General features: G+C 54.6%; 1 protein-coding gene across 4 annotated transcripts in view; it reads right to left on the reverse strand.

The window, feature by feature from the left end:
• The window catches only part of MYO18B (myosin XVIIIB), a 239,338-nt gene that overhangs the window by 199,778 nt on the left and 21,668 nt on the right, over nt 1–17,892 (reverse strand). For all 4 annotated transcript variants that reach the window (XM_018061067.1, XM_018061070.1, XM_018061069.1 and 1 more), the window contains exons 5-11: nt 17,501–17,567; nt 16,536–16,648; nt 15,087–15,263; nt 10,032–10,230; nt 7,991–8,133; nt 7,078–7,178; nt 6,023–6,086 (exon numbers count right to left, since the gene is read on the reverse strand). In XM_018061067.1, coding sequence (XP_017916556.1) covers nt 6,023–6,086; nt 7,078–7,178; nt 7,991–8,133; nt 10,032–10,230; nt 15,087–15,263; nt 16,536–16,648; nt 17,501–17,567 — 864 coding nt within the window. The remainder of the gene's footprint in view (nt 1–6,022; nt 6,087–7,077; nt 7,179–7,990; nt 8,134–10,031; nt 10,231–15,086; nt 15,264–16,535; nt 16,649–17,500; nt 17,568–17,892) is intronic.

A 17,892-nucleotide genomic window follows, 5' to 3' on the forward strand; every position in this document is an offset into this window, starting at 1 on the left:
GTGGGTGGGAAGGATGGTTCTGATCCAGTGGGGGCTCCAGGGAGCCTTTGCTGGAATGAGGAATGTTTTAGATGGTGATCCAGGGTGGGGTTGCAGCTGTGTGTAAGGATATAACCATAGCTGAGTGGTACACTGAAAATTAGTGCTTTTGTACACTTGACCGTATGGCTCAAATGGAGAGAGAAAAATCAGTAAAAAAACATTAAAGCCAACTCAGGTGCCCAGGGTTTGTCCAATGCAATCAGACTCAAGGTCAACCCAAGATGGCGTGTCACTTAGAAGAATAAAAGCCAAATGTTCTCTGCACATTCAACCAGGCTATGCTGAGAGCACCAGGAGGCTCTGACCATGCCAAGGCCAGACCCGGACCTGGGAGCAGACAGAAGACACAGCAGACGCCCCCAGCTCTGTGCCCCAGAAGCGTGGCAGCACAGCCTCTTGCCCTTGCATTGCAGGCTCAGTTTCCACCACGTGGACGGAAACAACTGCCAACCCTGCTCCTAGGTCACTGTGAGGACTAAACGAGGGCCTGGTAAAGCACCAGCATGGTGCCCGGCACACAGTGGTGCTCCATAAATCCCAGGCTCAAGCCCACGCCTTCGCCCAGGCGGTCCGGTCTTCCAAGGACGCCTCCTCCACTGCTGTCCAGCAGCCCCAGCAGGTAGATCGCCACGGCCTGTCCTGGGGGGCTCCTGGTCCAAGGAGTGGAGACATGCAGACGACAGCACAGGGTGGGTGCTGGGCCTGGGGAGAGGTGCAGAGCCGATGTTGGAAAGAAGTGGTGAACAGAGCAAACAGAATCAGCTGGGAGAAGTGGGTGCTGGGTGGGGAGGCAAGGTGTCCTAGCGGAAGGGCATGGTGGAGGACAGGGCGTGCTGGGCGCCAAGTACCCCGAAGATGGACGTGCAGGCCTCTCTCATGGGGCCTGGGTAAGCGGGGACCCAAGGTCTGCAGCCGGGCACTGCTCTCTGGGGGAGGCCCTGAGAGTCTGCAACTCAGTCCCCTGGGGACAAGCACCGGGTGGAACCTGGGTCCCCCTCGCTTCACAGGGGTGTACACCGCACACCCTCCTCCAGGGCCAGGGTGGGCTCCCCTGTGTCTCCACAGCCCACCAACCCAGGAGGGTCCCCACCCCTCCACCCCTGGATCCGGAGCAGCTCTGGAGGGAAACACTGAACACAGCCTCGCTTCATCTGCAAAACAAACATCGGTGCCTGAACAGGGGATGAACCTGACGGAGACCACGGGGAGGGCAGGATGGGTCCGTCCAGCCGGGGCTCCTGGTATCTCAACACTGCCGAGTCTGCGTCCTCTCCGGGTGCCGAAAGCGCATGTAAGGAGGAAGGAGAGAAGGGCTGCCCTAGGAGCTTTTACCCTGCCAGGCAGCCTCAGTCTCTCCAACTGTCAGAGGAGGAAACTGAGGCTCAGAGAGGGTGAGACACATGCCCAAGGCCACATGGTGGGGACGGGCAGAGTCACCACACTTTAGATTCTCTATTGAGTCCCAACCCTAGGAGCAGACCCAGGAGCTGGGTGCTGCCCTACCCACTCCACAAGGGAGAAACTGAAGCTGACAGAGGAGAAGTGGCTCAGGGGTGCACAGCAGGTCACATCCCAGAACACACACGGCCTTCAGCAAGGGAACAGATCTGAGGCGATGTCATGGGACACATGAGTGCCAGTTTGGAGTCAGGCCAACCTGGATTCAACAGGCATGAACTTGAGCAAACTCCGGGAGATAGTGAAGGACAGGGAAGCCTGGCCCATTGCAGTCCGTAGGGTTGCACAGTCAGACCTGACTCAGTGACTGAACAACAACGATGGCGACCTGGATTCCAGCCCTGCCTCTGCCACTTAAAAGCTATGTGCCCTTGGGCAAGTAGCTTCACCTCTCTGAGCCTGGTTACTCCTGAAAAACAGATGTGATCATAATCCCTTGTGTCAAAGGGGCCTTTCGAGGATTAAGTAAGAGAAAGCTCCAGGCAGAGCCCCTGGCAGGAGCACCACAGTCCCCAACCTTCTGTCTGGAGCACATTCCTCCACAGTTGATGCCGGGGTCATAAAAAATAAATGTGCCGTGGGCCGAAGCCTGGCTGCTGACAGCCAGAAGCAAACTGCTGGGAGGCCAGGATTATTACTATTATTATGATGATGATGACCACTGCTGCCGGTGCTTATTTTTTTAAAAATCAGCCTAGGTTGTGGAAAAATAAATTACAGAGAAGAAGAAAATAATATGAAAGCTTTGTGATTTCAAATGTGTCCTGGTGCCCCAGCAGATCTCAAACAAGTTCCATTTCAAAGCTGAGATGTGGTGGGCGGTGGTGGGGGCGGGGTGGGGTGGGTGGCACTGCACGGGGCCGGGAGGGGAAGCTGGCAGTCTGTGAGCAGAAGCAGCCCCAGGGGCCGCTCCCCCCGGGCCCTGCTCCAGCTGACAGCCCCCCATCTCACACGCTCACCCTGCACTCTACTGCCTGCCTGCCTCTCGCCCACCGTCACCTCTGCATCAGGGGCTCAGGAAGGCTGGCCTCCCTGCACCCGACTCACTTCTCTCTCTCAGTACAAGATCAGCTCATGCTCACCTCCTCCAGGCAGCCTTCTCTGATATGACTTCAATCCTCCAGGACTGCCCGTGCAACATTCAGGACACGAGTTAAAAAAAAAAACAATGTTTCTCTGAAACTCTAATTTACCTGGTCATCCTGTAGTGCTTCCAGCTTTTGTGAGTCATAACTGACAAATGAGCACGGTCTGTTTCCAGGTGTGCGATATGAGGGTGTGATGCATGTACAGGTTGTGAAGTGGTTGCCACAGTGAAGTTAACGCATGCCTCCACCACCTCACAGTCACCGTTTCTTGGCGTGTGGTGAGATCGCTGAAGATCTACCCTCCCAGGACATTTCCAGCGTACGGTGAGTACAGTGCTAATAACTACAATCACTGCCGTCCCACATCAGTTACAAGATGAAGACGTGCAGGCATTCTGCATTTCTATTTGCTGACTCTGGTGACTTTAGGGGCTTCAGGGTGACGTAGCAGCTCTCACTTCTGGGGGCATTTCCTGAGCACCGAATTCCTTTACTGAGATGATACCTGGATGGCCCGATCCCAGAAAATGAGCCCAGGCTTGTATCAAAGACCAACAAGCTTCCAGATTCTATTTTTGCTCTTAGAGAACAAAGAAAACACTCTCTCCATACCTGCCAGGTAGCAGGACGAGAACAAAGAACTACCCTACAAGTTCCCACAGATCAACTGGTCTGAAAAAACTACCCCCAGAAACAGAGAAAAAAGAAAACCACTTCAAACGCCTCCTTGGTATGGGCTCACACTGCGCCCATTCCTGTGTGGGCACTGTGAGCAAACAGGTCAGGCCGGGAGGATCACGGGGGCCTGGCTTGAGCCCTCTCCGTCCTCAAAACCAAGAAAACAAACCACCACGCTCTTGCTGGTTCAAATGCATGCGATTGGCCCAAACTCATTAGAGGAAGCCCGGCACTGGGGCAGCCACGCACCCTCTGCCACCCAGGGTAGGATCTGAGCTCCCCGCGCCCCCCAACCAGGGGGAGAAGGGGCCTGAATGAAGAACATACTGCAGGTCCCCTTGAGGCAGGGGCGGTGACAGCAAGGTGAGGCTGGGGGAGCCGCATCGCCCCACTCCATCTCACTCCACCCACTGTCGGACAGACTTGCTGACAGTGGTTCTCAAAGTGGGGTCCCTGGACCCCCAGCTTCAGCGTCACCTGGGGACTTGCGAGGAATACAGACTCTTAGGTCCCAGCCCAGGCCTACTTAGTCAGTAACTCTGCAGACAGTACCAGGCCTGCTTAGTCAGTAACTCTGCAGACAGAACCCAGCAGAGAGAGAGAGGAATAGAGAGAGTGTGCGCCTTACTGAAGTGTGACTGACAAAAACAAACCACTCATCTTTAAGCACAACGTGATAAGCTTTGACACACGCACAAACGAAAGCATCGGTGCTAAAGAAAATGGACACGCCCCTCAGCCCCAAAAGTTCCCTTTCATATGACCCTTTCTCCCCTCTCCTGCCCTCACCCAGTCCCCAGGCAACCACTGACCTGCCTGCTGCCACAGCAGGTTCATCTGCACTTCCCAGAGTTTCACATAAATGAGATCATACAGCTGTACTCTTTCATCCGAGATTTTTCACTCAGCACAGTTAATTTTGATCAGTACTTCATTATTGAGGAGCATACTATCTTTATGGATATTCCACAGTGAATTCACCCATTCACCTGTTAATAGACATTTCGGATAGTTTCTGGGTTTTGGCTATCACAAATAAAACTGTTAATGCACTCATGTGAGAAAGTGGGTGTGCACGTCCACTCTCCTGCATGAACGCCCATGAGTAGACTGGCACACCATGTGGGAGCTGGATGCTAAACTTCGTAGGAGATGGTCTGCCAAGATGGCAAGAGGCCACCTTCCACTCCCACCTGCAAGCTCAGGAGAGCTGCAGTCACCCCAGATTCTCACCAGCACACGTTACGCTCCATCTTCTCAAGTGTAGGCACTCTATGTATCATGTAGTGGTATTTCACCATGGTTTTAAATTTCTTTAATGACTAATGTACATTGTACATGCTTATCTGCCATCTATGTAGTCTTCTTTGGTAAAACTATGTTGAAAGTCTTCTGCCCATCTTTTTGGTCAGGTTGTTTTATTGATGAGTTCTGAGAGTCATTTATATATTCTGGATTCAGAGACTTCATCATATATGTGATCTGCAAGTGTTTCCTCCTAGTCTGTGGCTTGTATTTTCGTATTAACAGTGACACTCAAAGAGCAAAAGTTCTTAATTTCAACGTAGTGCAGTTCATCGACTTGTTCTCTCGGGGGCTGTACTTTTAATGTCATACCTATGAAGTCTCCACTCAATGCAGTTACAGAAATTTTCCTCCTGTTTTCTAAATTTTACAGCTTTAAGTTTTACATTTCGGCTCAGCATCCACTTTGGTTAATTTTTCTATATGGTAGATTGCAATTCTGCTTTTTTGCATGAGGATACCCAATTATTCCAGCACCCTCTGTTTCCCCAACATGTACACTAGGAAAAAAGCTTTGGAATAGGAATGATCACTCCCCGCCAACTGGTGAACTCCTCATCCTTCAAATCACAGGTCAGATGTCCCCTTGGCCAAGAAGCCTTCCCTGACTGAGGCCAAGTAGCTTTCAACTATCCTCCGTTACAGGGAATCTCGTACAGACTCTGGAATATTCTTATCTCACATGACCATGACTGCATTAATTCCCAAGTTGCTCCTCCTGACGGAGTGAAAACTCACAGATGAGGACCATAATCCCAGCATTTAGCACAGGCATGACACAGGGAGTGACAGCAGGAGTGTGGGGGTGGGAGGTGGCTCAAAATCATTTTTAAAATATAAAAATGTAAATAAAACAAGTGAATAATCTTCTTTCTTAAACAACTGAATACCACCTCTCCAGGCCCTGGTCACAGGCCCCATTTTCCAGGAAGCCATCTCTGACTGCCCCTTCCCACGCTAAACAGTATTAACAATATTTCCTAAGAGAACCACCTCTCACTGATGTAACCCAAGCCCAGGGCTAGGTGCTTTGTGCACATCCTTTCCTTTAATCCTCACAACAGGTCCATGAGGAGATACCACTTCCATCATCATTTACCAAAGAGGAGACAGATGTCCAGAGAGGCTAGGGCCCATGCCTGAGGTCATATATCCAGTAAGTGTCAGAGCTGGGGTTTGAATCTAGACAGCCTGTCCCAGAGCCCAACACTCCTAGCTCTACACGGATCATCTCTTGGTTCCCATTATTTGTACAAGACTCATTTCCCTGACAAGCCCAGACCCCACAAAGGCAGTCCTGCCTCCCCCATGTGACCAGCCCTGGCCATCTCTGCACCCCAGTGGCAGAAGGACTCCTTGCTCAGGGGAACACAAGAGCACTCACACCCAGCGGGGCCTCCGCCTTACCTTGGGCTGCAGGCCCATCACACCCAGGGGGGCCTCCTCCTTACCTTGGGCCATAGGCCCATGCCAAAGGAGTTGCTGTCTGCCATCTGGTGCAGGTACAGGTCTGTCCTGGAAACAGAAGGGACCAGAAGTGAGGAAGGACCGCCCACACTGATGGTCTGGGAGAGTAGGCAGTCATCATGGCGTGGGGCTCCATACAATGCCCCAGGTGGCCCCAGAGCTGGCCTAGGGCCTGGGCTCCACTGCCCAGATATTCCTCACTTGCTGGCCTCACTGGGCCCTTCCTAAGGAAAGGCCTTCCAGAAGCTTCCTTACTCCTTAGTTACCCTGCTCTGAGAACTGAGAGCTTCCTCTCTCATCTCTCTGAAGGGTACAAGTGTCCCTCTGGCCTTATCAGGAGGCTCAGGACAGGTGGAGCTGCTCCCTCAAATCAGGGAGGAAGGCAGGAGACAAATAATGGGGACACAGAGGCAAACCTGGCCTGGGGTAAGCAATGCCTCAAGCCTCATGGGAGCTTTGCTCCTTCTCTCTACAGGTGAGGAGACCGAGGCTCAGAGACAGGGAGCCACATGCCCAAGGACGCCCAGGAGTCAGGGAGGGGCAGAGAGGACTCCCCGGGCCACCTCCCTCAGGAGGCCCTCCGAGATGAGGCTCCTGGCTTCTCACCTGGGGCCTCCTTGCCCTGAGATACCTCAGGTGCAGCCAAGGCTCTCACAGAGTTGAGGAACCTCTGCAAGGTTTGGGGTCTGCTGTTCCTCACCCACCTCCCATGCTTCTGTCAGAGCCTGGACCGAAATACCAGCACCAGAGTAGACATCCTCCACACCCCAGCATGGATAAAGAGCCGTACGTGAATTATCTCACTTAATCCTACAAGGTACTGCTTCCACTTTACAGAGGAAGAAACCACGGTTCAGAGCAGATGGCACCTGGCCAGGTTCCCCAGGCCAGGAGCAGTCCCAGGCAGCTGGAATCAGAGGCCAGGTTCCTTACCACTGGGCTCCACTCAGCTCTGGGCAGAGCTGGGGCCGGGCCCCAGGAGAGCCAACACCCTCTGTCTCACTGGCCTCGGCTGGCCCCACCCAGCCCAGTTGCTCACCTGAGATCCAGGTCCAACCCAGCTAGCATCTGGGAGAAAACCTCAAAATTGCCTTCCCCTTCCGGCTGCCGGGCCACGCGGCTCTTCTCCAAAAGCATCGTCTGCCAAGGAGAGGACAGACACCTGGTCACCACGGGGCCACTAAGCTGCCCCACCCAGAACCACTCAACTGTTTGAGGCAACATTTCAGGCCCCAACTTGACTGGACACCTCCAAATCGGAACATCCGGGCCTTGGTCTTATTGATTCAGATTCCACGTAGGGAATTAACAAATGCTTTTTGATTAAGGAACTCATTCTGATTAAGGAATCCAAAGGTAATCACAATTAACATACATAAGAGTCACCCTCCAACATACTCTTATGTAACGGAAGCCTGCAATAACTGGACCAAAATGGTGATGAATGCGAGAATTTCAGGGCCAGTTCAGAAAGGGGATTTATTTGGCACCAGCGAGTCTGGATATTATCCCAGTTCCACATACAAACAACCCTTCTAATAACCTAATCCTATTTTCTGTTCAAATAGAATGTTTGCAGGAGGAAGGGGAGGGGGCAGGCGATTTTGGAGATGGGAACAAACAGGCCATGTGCTCGTTACACACGAGCTGCTGCGGAAGGCTGGAGAGTCTGTTTAATTTCACTTTTAAGACCCAACTAATGAGTGGCTGAATTATGTATTTACTCATGAATATTTCATCCCCGTGATACTCCAAGATGCAGACAGGCCAGTTCGCTCCGGGATGGGATATGGGGGCACTGAACGAGGTGGGGAGGAGCTGGCCACGGCCTGGGGAGCAATGACCATTTAGACACATTCCAGGGTCCCAGCTGGAGGCATGGGCCCTGCTGAGTGGGACTGGGGACCCTGCAGCTCTGGAGACTCCCTCCCTCTCCCACCCAGAGGCCTCACCTGGAGCTGGGCAGCCGTGACTCGGCCTGTGGCGTTAAAGTCCAGTGACATCACCATGGCGCACCGGGTGGCACTGCGGCTGTGGCCGGTGGACACGGAGCCGAAGGCCCGGAGGACAGTGAAGGCCGCTCGAATCTTCTCCACTGCAGGGACATGGGTGGGGCATTACCCATGGCCCAGGCGCTGCCACCCCTGCCTCTCACAGGACTCCATTCTGGCCTCAGGCCTCAGTGGGACCGCTGCCACCTCCCCAGATCAGCCCTAAACCACGCCCATTTCACTGCGGGGCTGGCCCTGTGCTGGGAGCAGAAGTGCAGGGGAGCGAGGCTGAGTCAAGACAGGGAGATGCACAGACCCCGGACTGGTGCCATCTGAGCGACAAGGGCTGTCCCGGGCCTCCTGGGCCTGGTGGAGTTTAAGAGGAGGCCAGGGCTCTCAGCAGGTTTGAAAAGCCCTACAGTCTTCCCACAGCTATTTCCTAGGTTCCTCTCTGTGCCAGGTGCCGTGCCAGGCACCTGGATATAGCCTAGCCTGACTCCCACCCTCCAACCCACACACACTTTCGGCAGACCTGCATTCTGCAAGGGCCAAGACTGGTGCCTCTCCCGGCTGGATGCCCAGCTTCTGACCTGCGCCGAATGCAGAGCAGGTGCTGGATAAAGCCCTGGCACAGTCCCAGGAAGAAGCAGGATAACACCACGGTTAGGCAGGTGTGCCTACGGGGTCTCCCTGGTTTGCAGCAAATTAACCTTCCTGTGTCTCAGACACCCCATCTATAAGATGGGTAAGCGCCTCCCTTCCTCATGCGGTTGTCATGAAGACTAAAAGATTTAATAATGTAAAGTGCTTAGAACAGGCTCCAAAGGGGGTGCTGTTAGTATTATGTTTGCTATTATACTAAGAAAAGCAGTATTGCTTAGGCCATATATTCTCAGCAGGGTGAATACTGCCCTCAAGAGGGCAGAAACTGATCCTTGAAAGGTGCGGAAGTTTTCCTTTCTTATGTATAGAGCACAGATAAATACACACACACACACACACACACACCCCACCCCCACCCCCCCCAACTGCATAAACAGATACATGGTGAACCTCCATCATTAAACTTTCATGGTGGGAGGTGATTAGCAGAAGTAACATCTAAAAAGCCCTCAAAGGGGCAATAGTAGGTTGAGAACTCTGGCCCAGGGGTAACAGCTCTGGAGCCAGCCTGCCTGGCTTTGAATACTGGCACTAGGGTGTATGAGCCATGTGGTCTAGGCAAGCTGGTTAACCTCTCTGCATTTTACTGGACTCCTTTATAAAATTCAAATAATAATGATATCTTCTTTACAGGGCTGTTTTAAATAATGAAGAAGTTAACCTGTTTGGAATGGAGTCTGGCTCACGAGTCCTCAGCAAGCACTCACTATGATCACTACCAATACTGAATTATTATTATCGACTGACACTCTCTCTGTAAGGCCCAGCTCACACATCATTTCCTCAAGGCAGCCGCCCGCCCCCCGCCGTGACCCCTCCTTCTCCCCCCAGACGCTGCTCCACCACCTCGCGGCACAGGGCACTGGAGTTGGGCACAGACGTGCCGCTGAGCCTCCCTTCTGGCCATCGGCTCCTCCTGTGCACAGGCCCTGCCCCGTCTTTACTCGCCAGGTCCTCTGCAGAGTCCAGCAGGCCATGCACTGCACGGGGACCCCACGTCAGAGGGTACAGCATTTGTATCACACACTCATAGACTTGCACAGTTATCAGGATGCTGGCCCAGGACGCGGCCGTCGAGTGCTTGGTTCCAACAATGACCGGGCGTTGATGACTGAGCTACAGATGGCAGTAGGTACCTGGAGGAAGGTCTAGCTTCTAATTCACACAGAAGCACCTTAGCAGACCAGGGGTGGCCTTGCCTGGAAGCCAGCACCCAGTGAAGGCTGGCTGATTGGATGTAAGAAAGGGCCACCCAGCGCCTCCTCCAACTCTCCCTTCCCTCTTCCTACGGCCCCCCCAACCCACGTCCTGGCTGCATGTCACCTGGTGACTGCTATACCTGAGACACTGCCATCCACGCTGCCCGCCATCCCCACCAGGTGCTCCAGGACCTGCTCGCAGCAGGTGGTCTTGCCAGCACCACTCCGGCCCAGGGTCACGATGCTCTGGTCTCTCCGCTGGCTCAGCAGAGCCCAGTAGGCCCGCTGGGCCAGGGAGCTGATGTGGGCAGGCAGGCCATCCCGGCGGTTCCTGGGCACCTGCGGGAAGATCACAGGCATCAGCCTTCCCACCAAGCAAGAGCCCAGGAAGCACTCCACGACCAGCATTGAGCCCAGATCCGTGTTCCTGCTCCCGTCCCACTCCAGACTTAACAGAGAAGCTGTGCGTTTTTCTGGGGAGAGTCCAGTGTGAAGGTCGAGTCCCACCACTGGTCCCCTGTGAGTCCATGCATAGTCTCGGACCCTGAACTGAGCCTGGGCCTGCTCTTAACTAATGAGAGGCCTGAACTAGAGCTGAACTAGAGCTGCGTTAGCTCGTGGGGTTCATCTCACTTGCTACTATGCAAATCACTGGATTGTACCTGCCTGAACAAAGCAGCTGGATAAATGGACTGACTGATTAGTGATGCCTGCCATGGAAACAGAATGGGGTCTGGGGAGATGGTGGTACATGTCCTAAGTATTTGCCATAACAGATTTCGATGATACCTGAAGCTGCTTCCACTTCTTCGTTCATCCATCCACTCATTCTTCACTCAAAGACAAAACGTTCATTGAACGTCTACTCTATAGCAGGCACTGGGGACACAACATTCCTCAAAACAAATGAAGGAAATCTTTGCCCACCGTGGGGCTTCCTGCTGGCACCAGTGGTAAAGAATCTATCTACCAATGCAGGAGATGCAAGAGATGTGGGTACGATCCCTGGGTCGGGAAGATTGCCTGGAGAAAGAAACGGCAATCCACTCCAGTGGAGAATTCCATAGACAGAGGAGCCTGGTGGGCTGCAGTCCATGGGGTCGCAGAGAGCCAGACACGACTGGGCCACTGAGTATACACACACACTGCCAAATATGAGGAGATACCGTTATATACCTGTTAAGATAGCTAAAAACAGGCTTTTAACTTTCTTTTTTGACACTCTCTACCAAGTTCTGGCGAAGAGGCAGGACAACTGGAGCTCCCCACAACGCCGGAGGGAAAGCGCCACGAAAAGGCCCACCCGGAGGACAGCTTCGCGACTCCCTCCCCAGTGAGATGCGCATCACACAGCAGGGCAAGCCCCGTGCCTGGGGATCTGCCCCAGCAAACCAACACCCGCTGTCACCAAAAGCCCACTCTCTGTCACCGACCACACTGACCGTGTATTCAAAACCACACACACACACAACACCTGGAAACAATGCGAATGTCCTTCAACTAAAGAGCCAGTAAGGCAACAGATCACCCTAGTTTTAGTCTCAGGAGTCCCGTGTCCCAGGAAAACCACTCCAGCCCAGGGAAACTGGGACAGCGGGTTCCCCTCTGAATGGGTAAACAAAGCTATACAATAGAATAAAAGAACCAACAGCTCAGAGCTGCAACAATATGAGTGAATTTCAAACGTGGGCATTGTGTGCATTGTGCTAAGTGGAAGAAGCCAATTGGAAAGGTTACATGCTGAACGAGTCCATTTAGACGACTTTTCAGAAAAGGCAAAACTAGGGAAAAGGGACAAAGGAACAGATCACAGTGGCTGCCGAGGGCAGGGCACGGGGGAGGGGATAGCCACAAGGGTGTAGAAAACTTCTAGGGGTGACGGAACTTCCTATAATTGATGGGTGGAGGCAATTACACAATTGTGTTTGTCAAAAACCTACAGAACTAAACGTTAAAAGAGGTGACTTTAACTGTATGTAAATTATATCTTTACAAACACACTTTCATATATAAAAAAGTCCTGCCTATAGAACTTGCTTTCATTTGGGAGAAGACAGGTGATAAACAAACCAACTAATTAAATTATACTGAACGGGAGTTATTTTAAAGCCACGAGCCTGGATGAGATCACCAAGGAAATGGGCCTTTAAAGAGGGAGAGAGAAGAGGTGTGGGGAGGGAGCTGACCTGAAGAGATCAGGGACCAGCTAAGGAGGCTGAGGGAGAAGGCAATGGCACCCCACTCCAGTCCTTTTGCCTGAAAAATCCCATGGACGGAGGAGCCTGGTAGGCTGCAGTCCATGGGGTAGCGAAGAGTCAGACACGACTGAAGGACTTCACTTTCCCTTTTCACTTTCATGCACTGGAGAAGGGAATGGCGCGCCACTCCAGTATTCTTGCCTGGAGAATCCCAGGGACGGTGGAGCCTGGTGGGCTGCCATCTATGGGGGCGCACAGAGTCAGACACAACTGAAGCGACTTAGCAGCAGTAGCAGCAAGGAGGCTGAGAGGGAGGGCCGGTGGACGAGAGGAAAACCAGGAGAGCAGAGTCTGGGAGCTAAGGAAGGGAGTGGCGGCAGGAGGAAGGGGGACCAGCCCCTGAACTGCACTGAGGGTCAGGTCAGGGGACACCAGGGAACTGACCACGGAGCAGCATGGAGATCACTGGTGACCTTGAGAAATGTCTGCTTAGCATGGTTTTCAGGAAGAATGGAAGATGGAAGCAGAGGTAGCAAGGGCAGTGAAAAGGCATCAAAGGGAGCAGGGGACCAGGCCTGGCCAGAAGAAGCACTGGAGGCCCAGGATGCTAACTGGGTGACCAGTGGACCAGTAAGTCCCCACCCACCCTCCCCAGTGGCCTGGCAGGACCAGGGGCACAAACCCCAGTGGGGCAGCCCTCCCCCAAACCTGGGCCCCCAGTGCATTGTTGGCCTTTACAGCCCAAGACCCCTAGGAACAGTGATGAGCCCCATTCTGACACAAAGCAAAAGGCTCAGCAGGACCCCAAAGCTGGCAAAGGAAGACAAGCCCCTCACGCTGGCTGGGCACGGCCTGAGGGCACAGGCGGGCAAAGGGCCTCAGGGTCTGAGCCCCAAGCCACCTCCCACCGTGGAAACATCGAGGCCCAGGCTGTCCCAACCGCCAGCCTTCTCAGGCCTGCAGGGGAGAAGAGAGGATCCTGCAGACACACACGTACCCTTACATGCTTGCACATGGGCACGGGCAAGGGCACACATACCCAACAGCAGCAGAGGCCTCTGTACACAGGTGTGCCCATCTACACCCCGCAGTCACAGCAACTCACTCCAACAGAGGCCTGCACCCCCCACGCATACACCCAGCTCCCAGCCGCTGGGTGGGCCCAGACCCCCAGCGAGAAAGGCCCCTAGCCCTGCCCAGACCCCACCCAGCCCATCTTCAAGGTGGCCCCAGTCCTCTCCTGCGGGTCTCTGCTGCCACCTGGTGGCCACGTGAGGAACCAGCCGAGACCCAGCCAAGGAGCAGAAGGTGTGGGAGGCAGGGTGACTTGCGCGGGGCCCAGCCCCAGCCCAGCAGTCACAGGGGCTTAGCTGGGGCTCACAGGACTCAAGTTCCTCCTACCAGGGTGGGTCCTAATGCCTGCATTATGAGGCTCTTTGACCCAGCCAGAGTAAAGGATGCCACAGTCCAGGACAGCTGAGAACTGAGAGAACCGAACTTGCAGAGGAGGGACCTGAAACAGACACCTCTCCTGGGGGTTCCTACGGAGCTGGAGCTCAGCTTCTCAGAAGGCTTGGAGCATGGCCTGCCCAGAAAGGGAGAGTGGGTGCACGCATGGCCCTTGGCCAGAACAGCCAGGTCGGGGAGGGGCTGGGAGGGTGACCTAGAGGGGGCGCGAAGGGAGTCCTAGAGAAGAGACGCCTTGGGGAGAGGGTTCAGGCTACTGCCCGCTCTTTAATGGACTCAGCATCATTCACAGGCTACAGATGGCTTTGTCCTGTGGGACTCCGAGGGCAAGATGCAGCTTCTCATCCCCAGTTGACAGATAAGAGATGTCATGACCTTTCCAAAGCACTGGGGTGCATTAGCAGGAATCCTAGGGGCCTAACCCCCACCGGCCAACAAGCCCTCCGAATGGAGCCCAGATGAGATTCTGACCTCCAGTGGATCTCCGCCCCCACTTCTGCCCACCTCTCACCTCCACCCCACGGCCAAGAGGATCCTTTCCTAGCATAAGTCACACTACATGTCACTGTTCTGCTGAAAATCTCCACCAGGCTCAGAGCAGGAGCAGAGTCACTTCGACCCCATGTGAGACCTGGCACCAGCCGTTCCTACCTCCTATAATCTCCTCCACGCACTTCTCTTCGTCACGATGGACTTGTCTTCCCCACGAGGACAAGCTCCACAAAGGCGGGTTGATCTGCCCGCCTTCGCACACGGGACCCTCCATCAGTATCCCAGACAGGAGCAACCAGGTGAACTGAGGGTGAAGTGAAGTGCAAGGGCAAGTCCCTCAGTCGTGTCCGACTCTGTGAACCCACAGACTACACAGCCCACGGAATTCTCCAGGCCAGAATGCTGAGGGGATGGGGCGCAAATGACGGGGTTGCAGCTGCAGGCCCCTCCACAAGGTGGCGCCGAGAGTCCTCTCGCTATGACGGGTCTCGACAATGAACAGACCCTTTCTACACTCCACAGGGTGTAGAAACAAATACAAGTAGAACAGAGGCTTGAGTTTCCCTGTTCATGCGGTGTCTGGGACTCCCGAGGGTCCGGCCTGGGCTTCAGAGCACAGAGGGCCCAGTCACGTGGGTTTCACCCCAGCTCCTCCAGCTCCAAGCCTGAATCTGGAGCTCGCCCAACTTCCTATCCGTGGAAAGGACTAGTCTTGGCCTGCGTCCTCTCGTGGCCCTGAGGACTGGCTGAGATGACATGCAAAGCTGCCCGAAGCAGAGTCTGACAGGCCCGACACCATCCAGTACGCTCTCTCCCGCTGTTACTGTCTCTCGCGCTCCTGTTGCTGTTTGTATCCGTTCTCTTCCCCTCTAAGGAGGGGGGACCATGTGGTCCCCAAGGCTCCCCGATGCTCTGATGCCCCGGCAGCCACGTCTGCAGGATACTGCTCAGACAGGCTTGCAGGGGCTCTGGGGGATCTGCTCCCGAGATGCAGAAGGACCTTGGCCCGGCCCCGCCCCACCCCTGGGGCCCCCTCACCTTGCCGGCAGAGGGCGCCATGAGCCCTTGGGGCTGGAGGAAGATCAGGTCGGGCCCGGCGAGGGTGTGAGGTAGCTGAGCCTGGTAGCGGTGTAGAAGCGTGTTCAGGACACTGGACTCATTGACACTGACCAGGGAGGCCAGGTCCTCAGCCTGGTCCAGCTCCGGGGGGTTGGCCTGCAAACGATCACACAGAGCATTCTCTGGCCTCCTGGGCCCCCACACCACCACGACCACCCCCGCCCCCATGCAGCCCTGGTGACCCGGTTCCTGGGCAGCGGTGCGCTGAGGACTCCGCAGCGAGCGACAAAACCTACAGATGAAACAGCAGCACCGCTTCTCCTGCACTCTGTGCAACTGGCAGCCGCCCCTCCCCACACTGGGCCTGCCTCCCTGCACTCAGGGCACCAGGCGGGGAGACGCTCTGAGGACACGCAGCAAGATTCACGTGCCTTCTGTCTCGCAGACACAGAAAGGCAGGTGGGCTCGGAGGACGTGTCCTCTGCTGCTTCCTTCCCTTCTGCGTTGTCAGGGAGCTCTGCATGTGCTCAAGGATGCTTAGGACGAAGGCCAATGCCCTGACTGCCCCATTTCTCTGATAGCCCGCCACACACTCATCAGTTGGAAATACTACACCTAGACCCTTCCAGAAGCAAGGAGTGACTGCAGCCTCTCCTTGGGGCATCCATTTGAAAAGCTTTCTAGCACTGTTTCTGGCTCCAGGGAGTTTCCTGGGCCTAATGCTTTGTGATTTAGGTCAGCCCTGGTCTTTTGTGAGTCAGTTTTGTTGTTTTTTTTTTCCTGAGGACACTGGCCCTCTGCAAACTCCCAGCACTGGTGGGAGGAGCGGGCCTGAGGCGGGCAGAGGAGGAGAGGAGAAGGGTGAAGGTGAAAGAGCCCCAAGGAGAACCCCTGGAAGACGCTCCTCCTCAGGTAGTAGATGTGAAGGGTGGAAAGCATCCGGACAAGACCTTTACTTCTTTCACTAGATTCTGACTTATCCTCACACAGATTCATGGTGCAGTGCAAAAATTATGCAAAACCACCAAAAAAGAAGAACCAAACTAAAGGCTGATACCCAAAAGGCAGGCCACTGGAACCTATGCCATGGCTAACAGCAAGCTGCAAATTTGGCTGAGTCTCCTGGCAGCCAGGGTGAAGGAGGAAGCATACCAAAGTCCATATAAAGGAAAACAATCACTTTCTCCAGCAGAAGAATTCCCAGGCCCAAGATCTGACAAACATCTCTCTTAACGTGTCCTCACAAAGGGGCACCATGGGACAGAGCAATGAAGCCCTTAACAGGACGGCTCTAGCAGAGCAGTGAGTTCAACAGTGAACTTCCCTACAGTCCCCCCCAGGGCACCGAGGGGAAGTATTCGGTATGGTCAAGTGTCTCTCGCAGTGGGGGAAGGCGGGTGGGGCAGGCAGGGCGGGCCGGGGGCTCACCCGGTGAACGTGCTCCTCGTCCACCTCGGTGACGCTACCGTCGGCATCAACACACAGTCGCACCCTTCCTGCCGGCAGGTCCGCTGTTCCCTCGTCTGGCTTCAGCACCGTTGCTGGAAGACACCCCAGGGGTGGACGGGTACAGCGAGGGGGGTTGGGAGAGCAGGGAAAGAGGGGAAGAAAGAAGATGGAGGTGGGACAGAGGGAGGGGAAAGGAAAAAAAGATGAGAGGAGAGAGGTTGTGAGCTGCTGAGTCAGGCCAGGCGCGGGAGAGAAGACCTGGGACACAGGGGAAATGGGTGTCATCCTCTTCCTTGGGGGCCTATTTACAGGGAGGTGCTGAATTGTGACCCCAAACCCATGGAGGTGTGGGTCTGACAGGCTGGGTCTGACTCATCTGGGGCTTCTATCAGCTGGCACAGGCACAGAGTTGGCAGCCAGACGGCTGGGCACACTGTCCACCGCATACCTAGACACAGGATGGCAAACAATGGCATACGGGCTGCCGCTCCTCCCGCAAGAGCCCTCCAGACATCACTAATCAATCACTCCTCCCAGCCGCGTTCTGAACGGACTCAGAATCACTTCTCAGTAGAGTCTGGTCACCAGCCACAAGTAATCGACAAAGGTGGGTTCACGAGACGAGATCCACCTGCACTAGGTTCCAGACACAACACTGCAGAAGCCAAACAATGCTTGTTGCTTTAATGAATTAGCTAAATAACTAATTACCAAGGCACAAACGCCTTTGAAAATAGCACCCAACAGACCAGCTGCTGAGAGTGAAATGACACCCAACTAGTCCCGCTCCAAAGCCATGTCTCCGCATCCTAGTCCTGGCTGCCCCTGACCCCTCCCTTCCCCTCAGTCCCCACATTGTGATCAGGACCTGGCACATGCAGCTACCAGCACTGGGGGCGTGAGAGGGAGACTCAGACCCCAGACGTGCTAACACCCCTAATTACCAAGAGTGAATCCGTCCTTCTGAACCAGCCAGACCTTCTCTGCCTCATACCATCTGTCTTCAGGAGCCTGGGGGCAAAGGTCACATAAATTAGCGCAAGGGGATGCACCCTCCCCCGCGCCATGCGAGGGGCAGACCCCTTACATGGGCATTTCTCATAGTATGCCTGGGACCAGCTAAATCAGAATCCCCCGGTGCAAGTGGGGGTGCTTATTTAAATGCAGAGGCCACGGCCACAACCTAGCTTCAGAAAGGGAAGCGCGAAGGCGGGGCCTGGGAATCTGCATCTTGAGCAATCTGCCATTTACACAGCTCGAAGAACTATCTTGTGACCTCGTAAGCTCAGTGGCAAGGGGACACCTCTCACAGTTGGGACACTGCCTCACTCTGTGG

This window comes from Capra hircus, chromosome 17 (assembly GCF_001704415.2).
Source record: "Capra hircus breed San Clemente chromosome 17, ASM170441v1, whole genome shotgun sequence".
Classification (NCBI taxonomy): Eukaryota; Metazoa; Chordata; class Mammalia; order Artiodactyla; family Bovidae; genus Capra; species Capra hircus.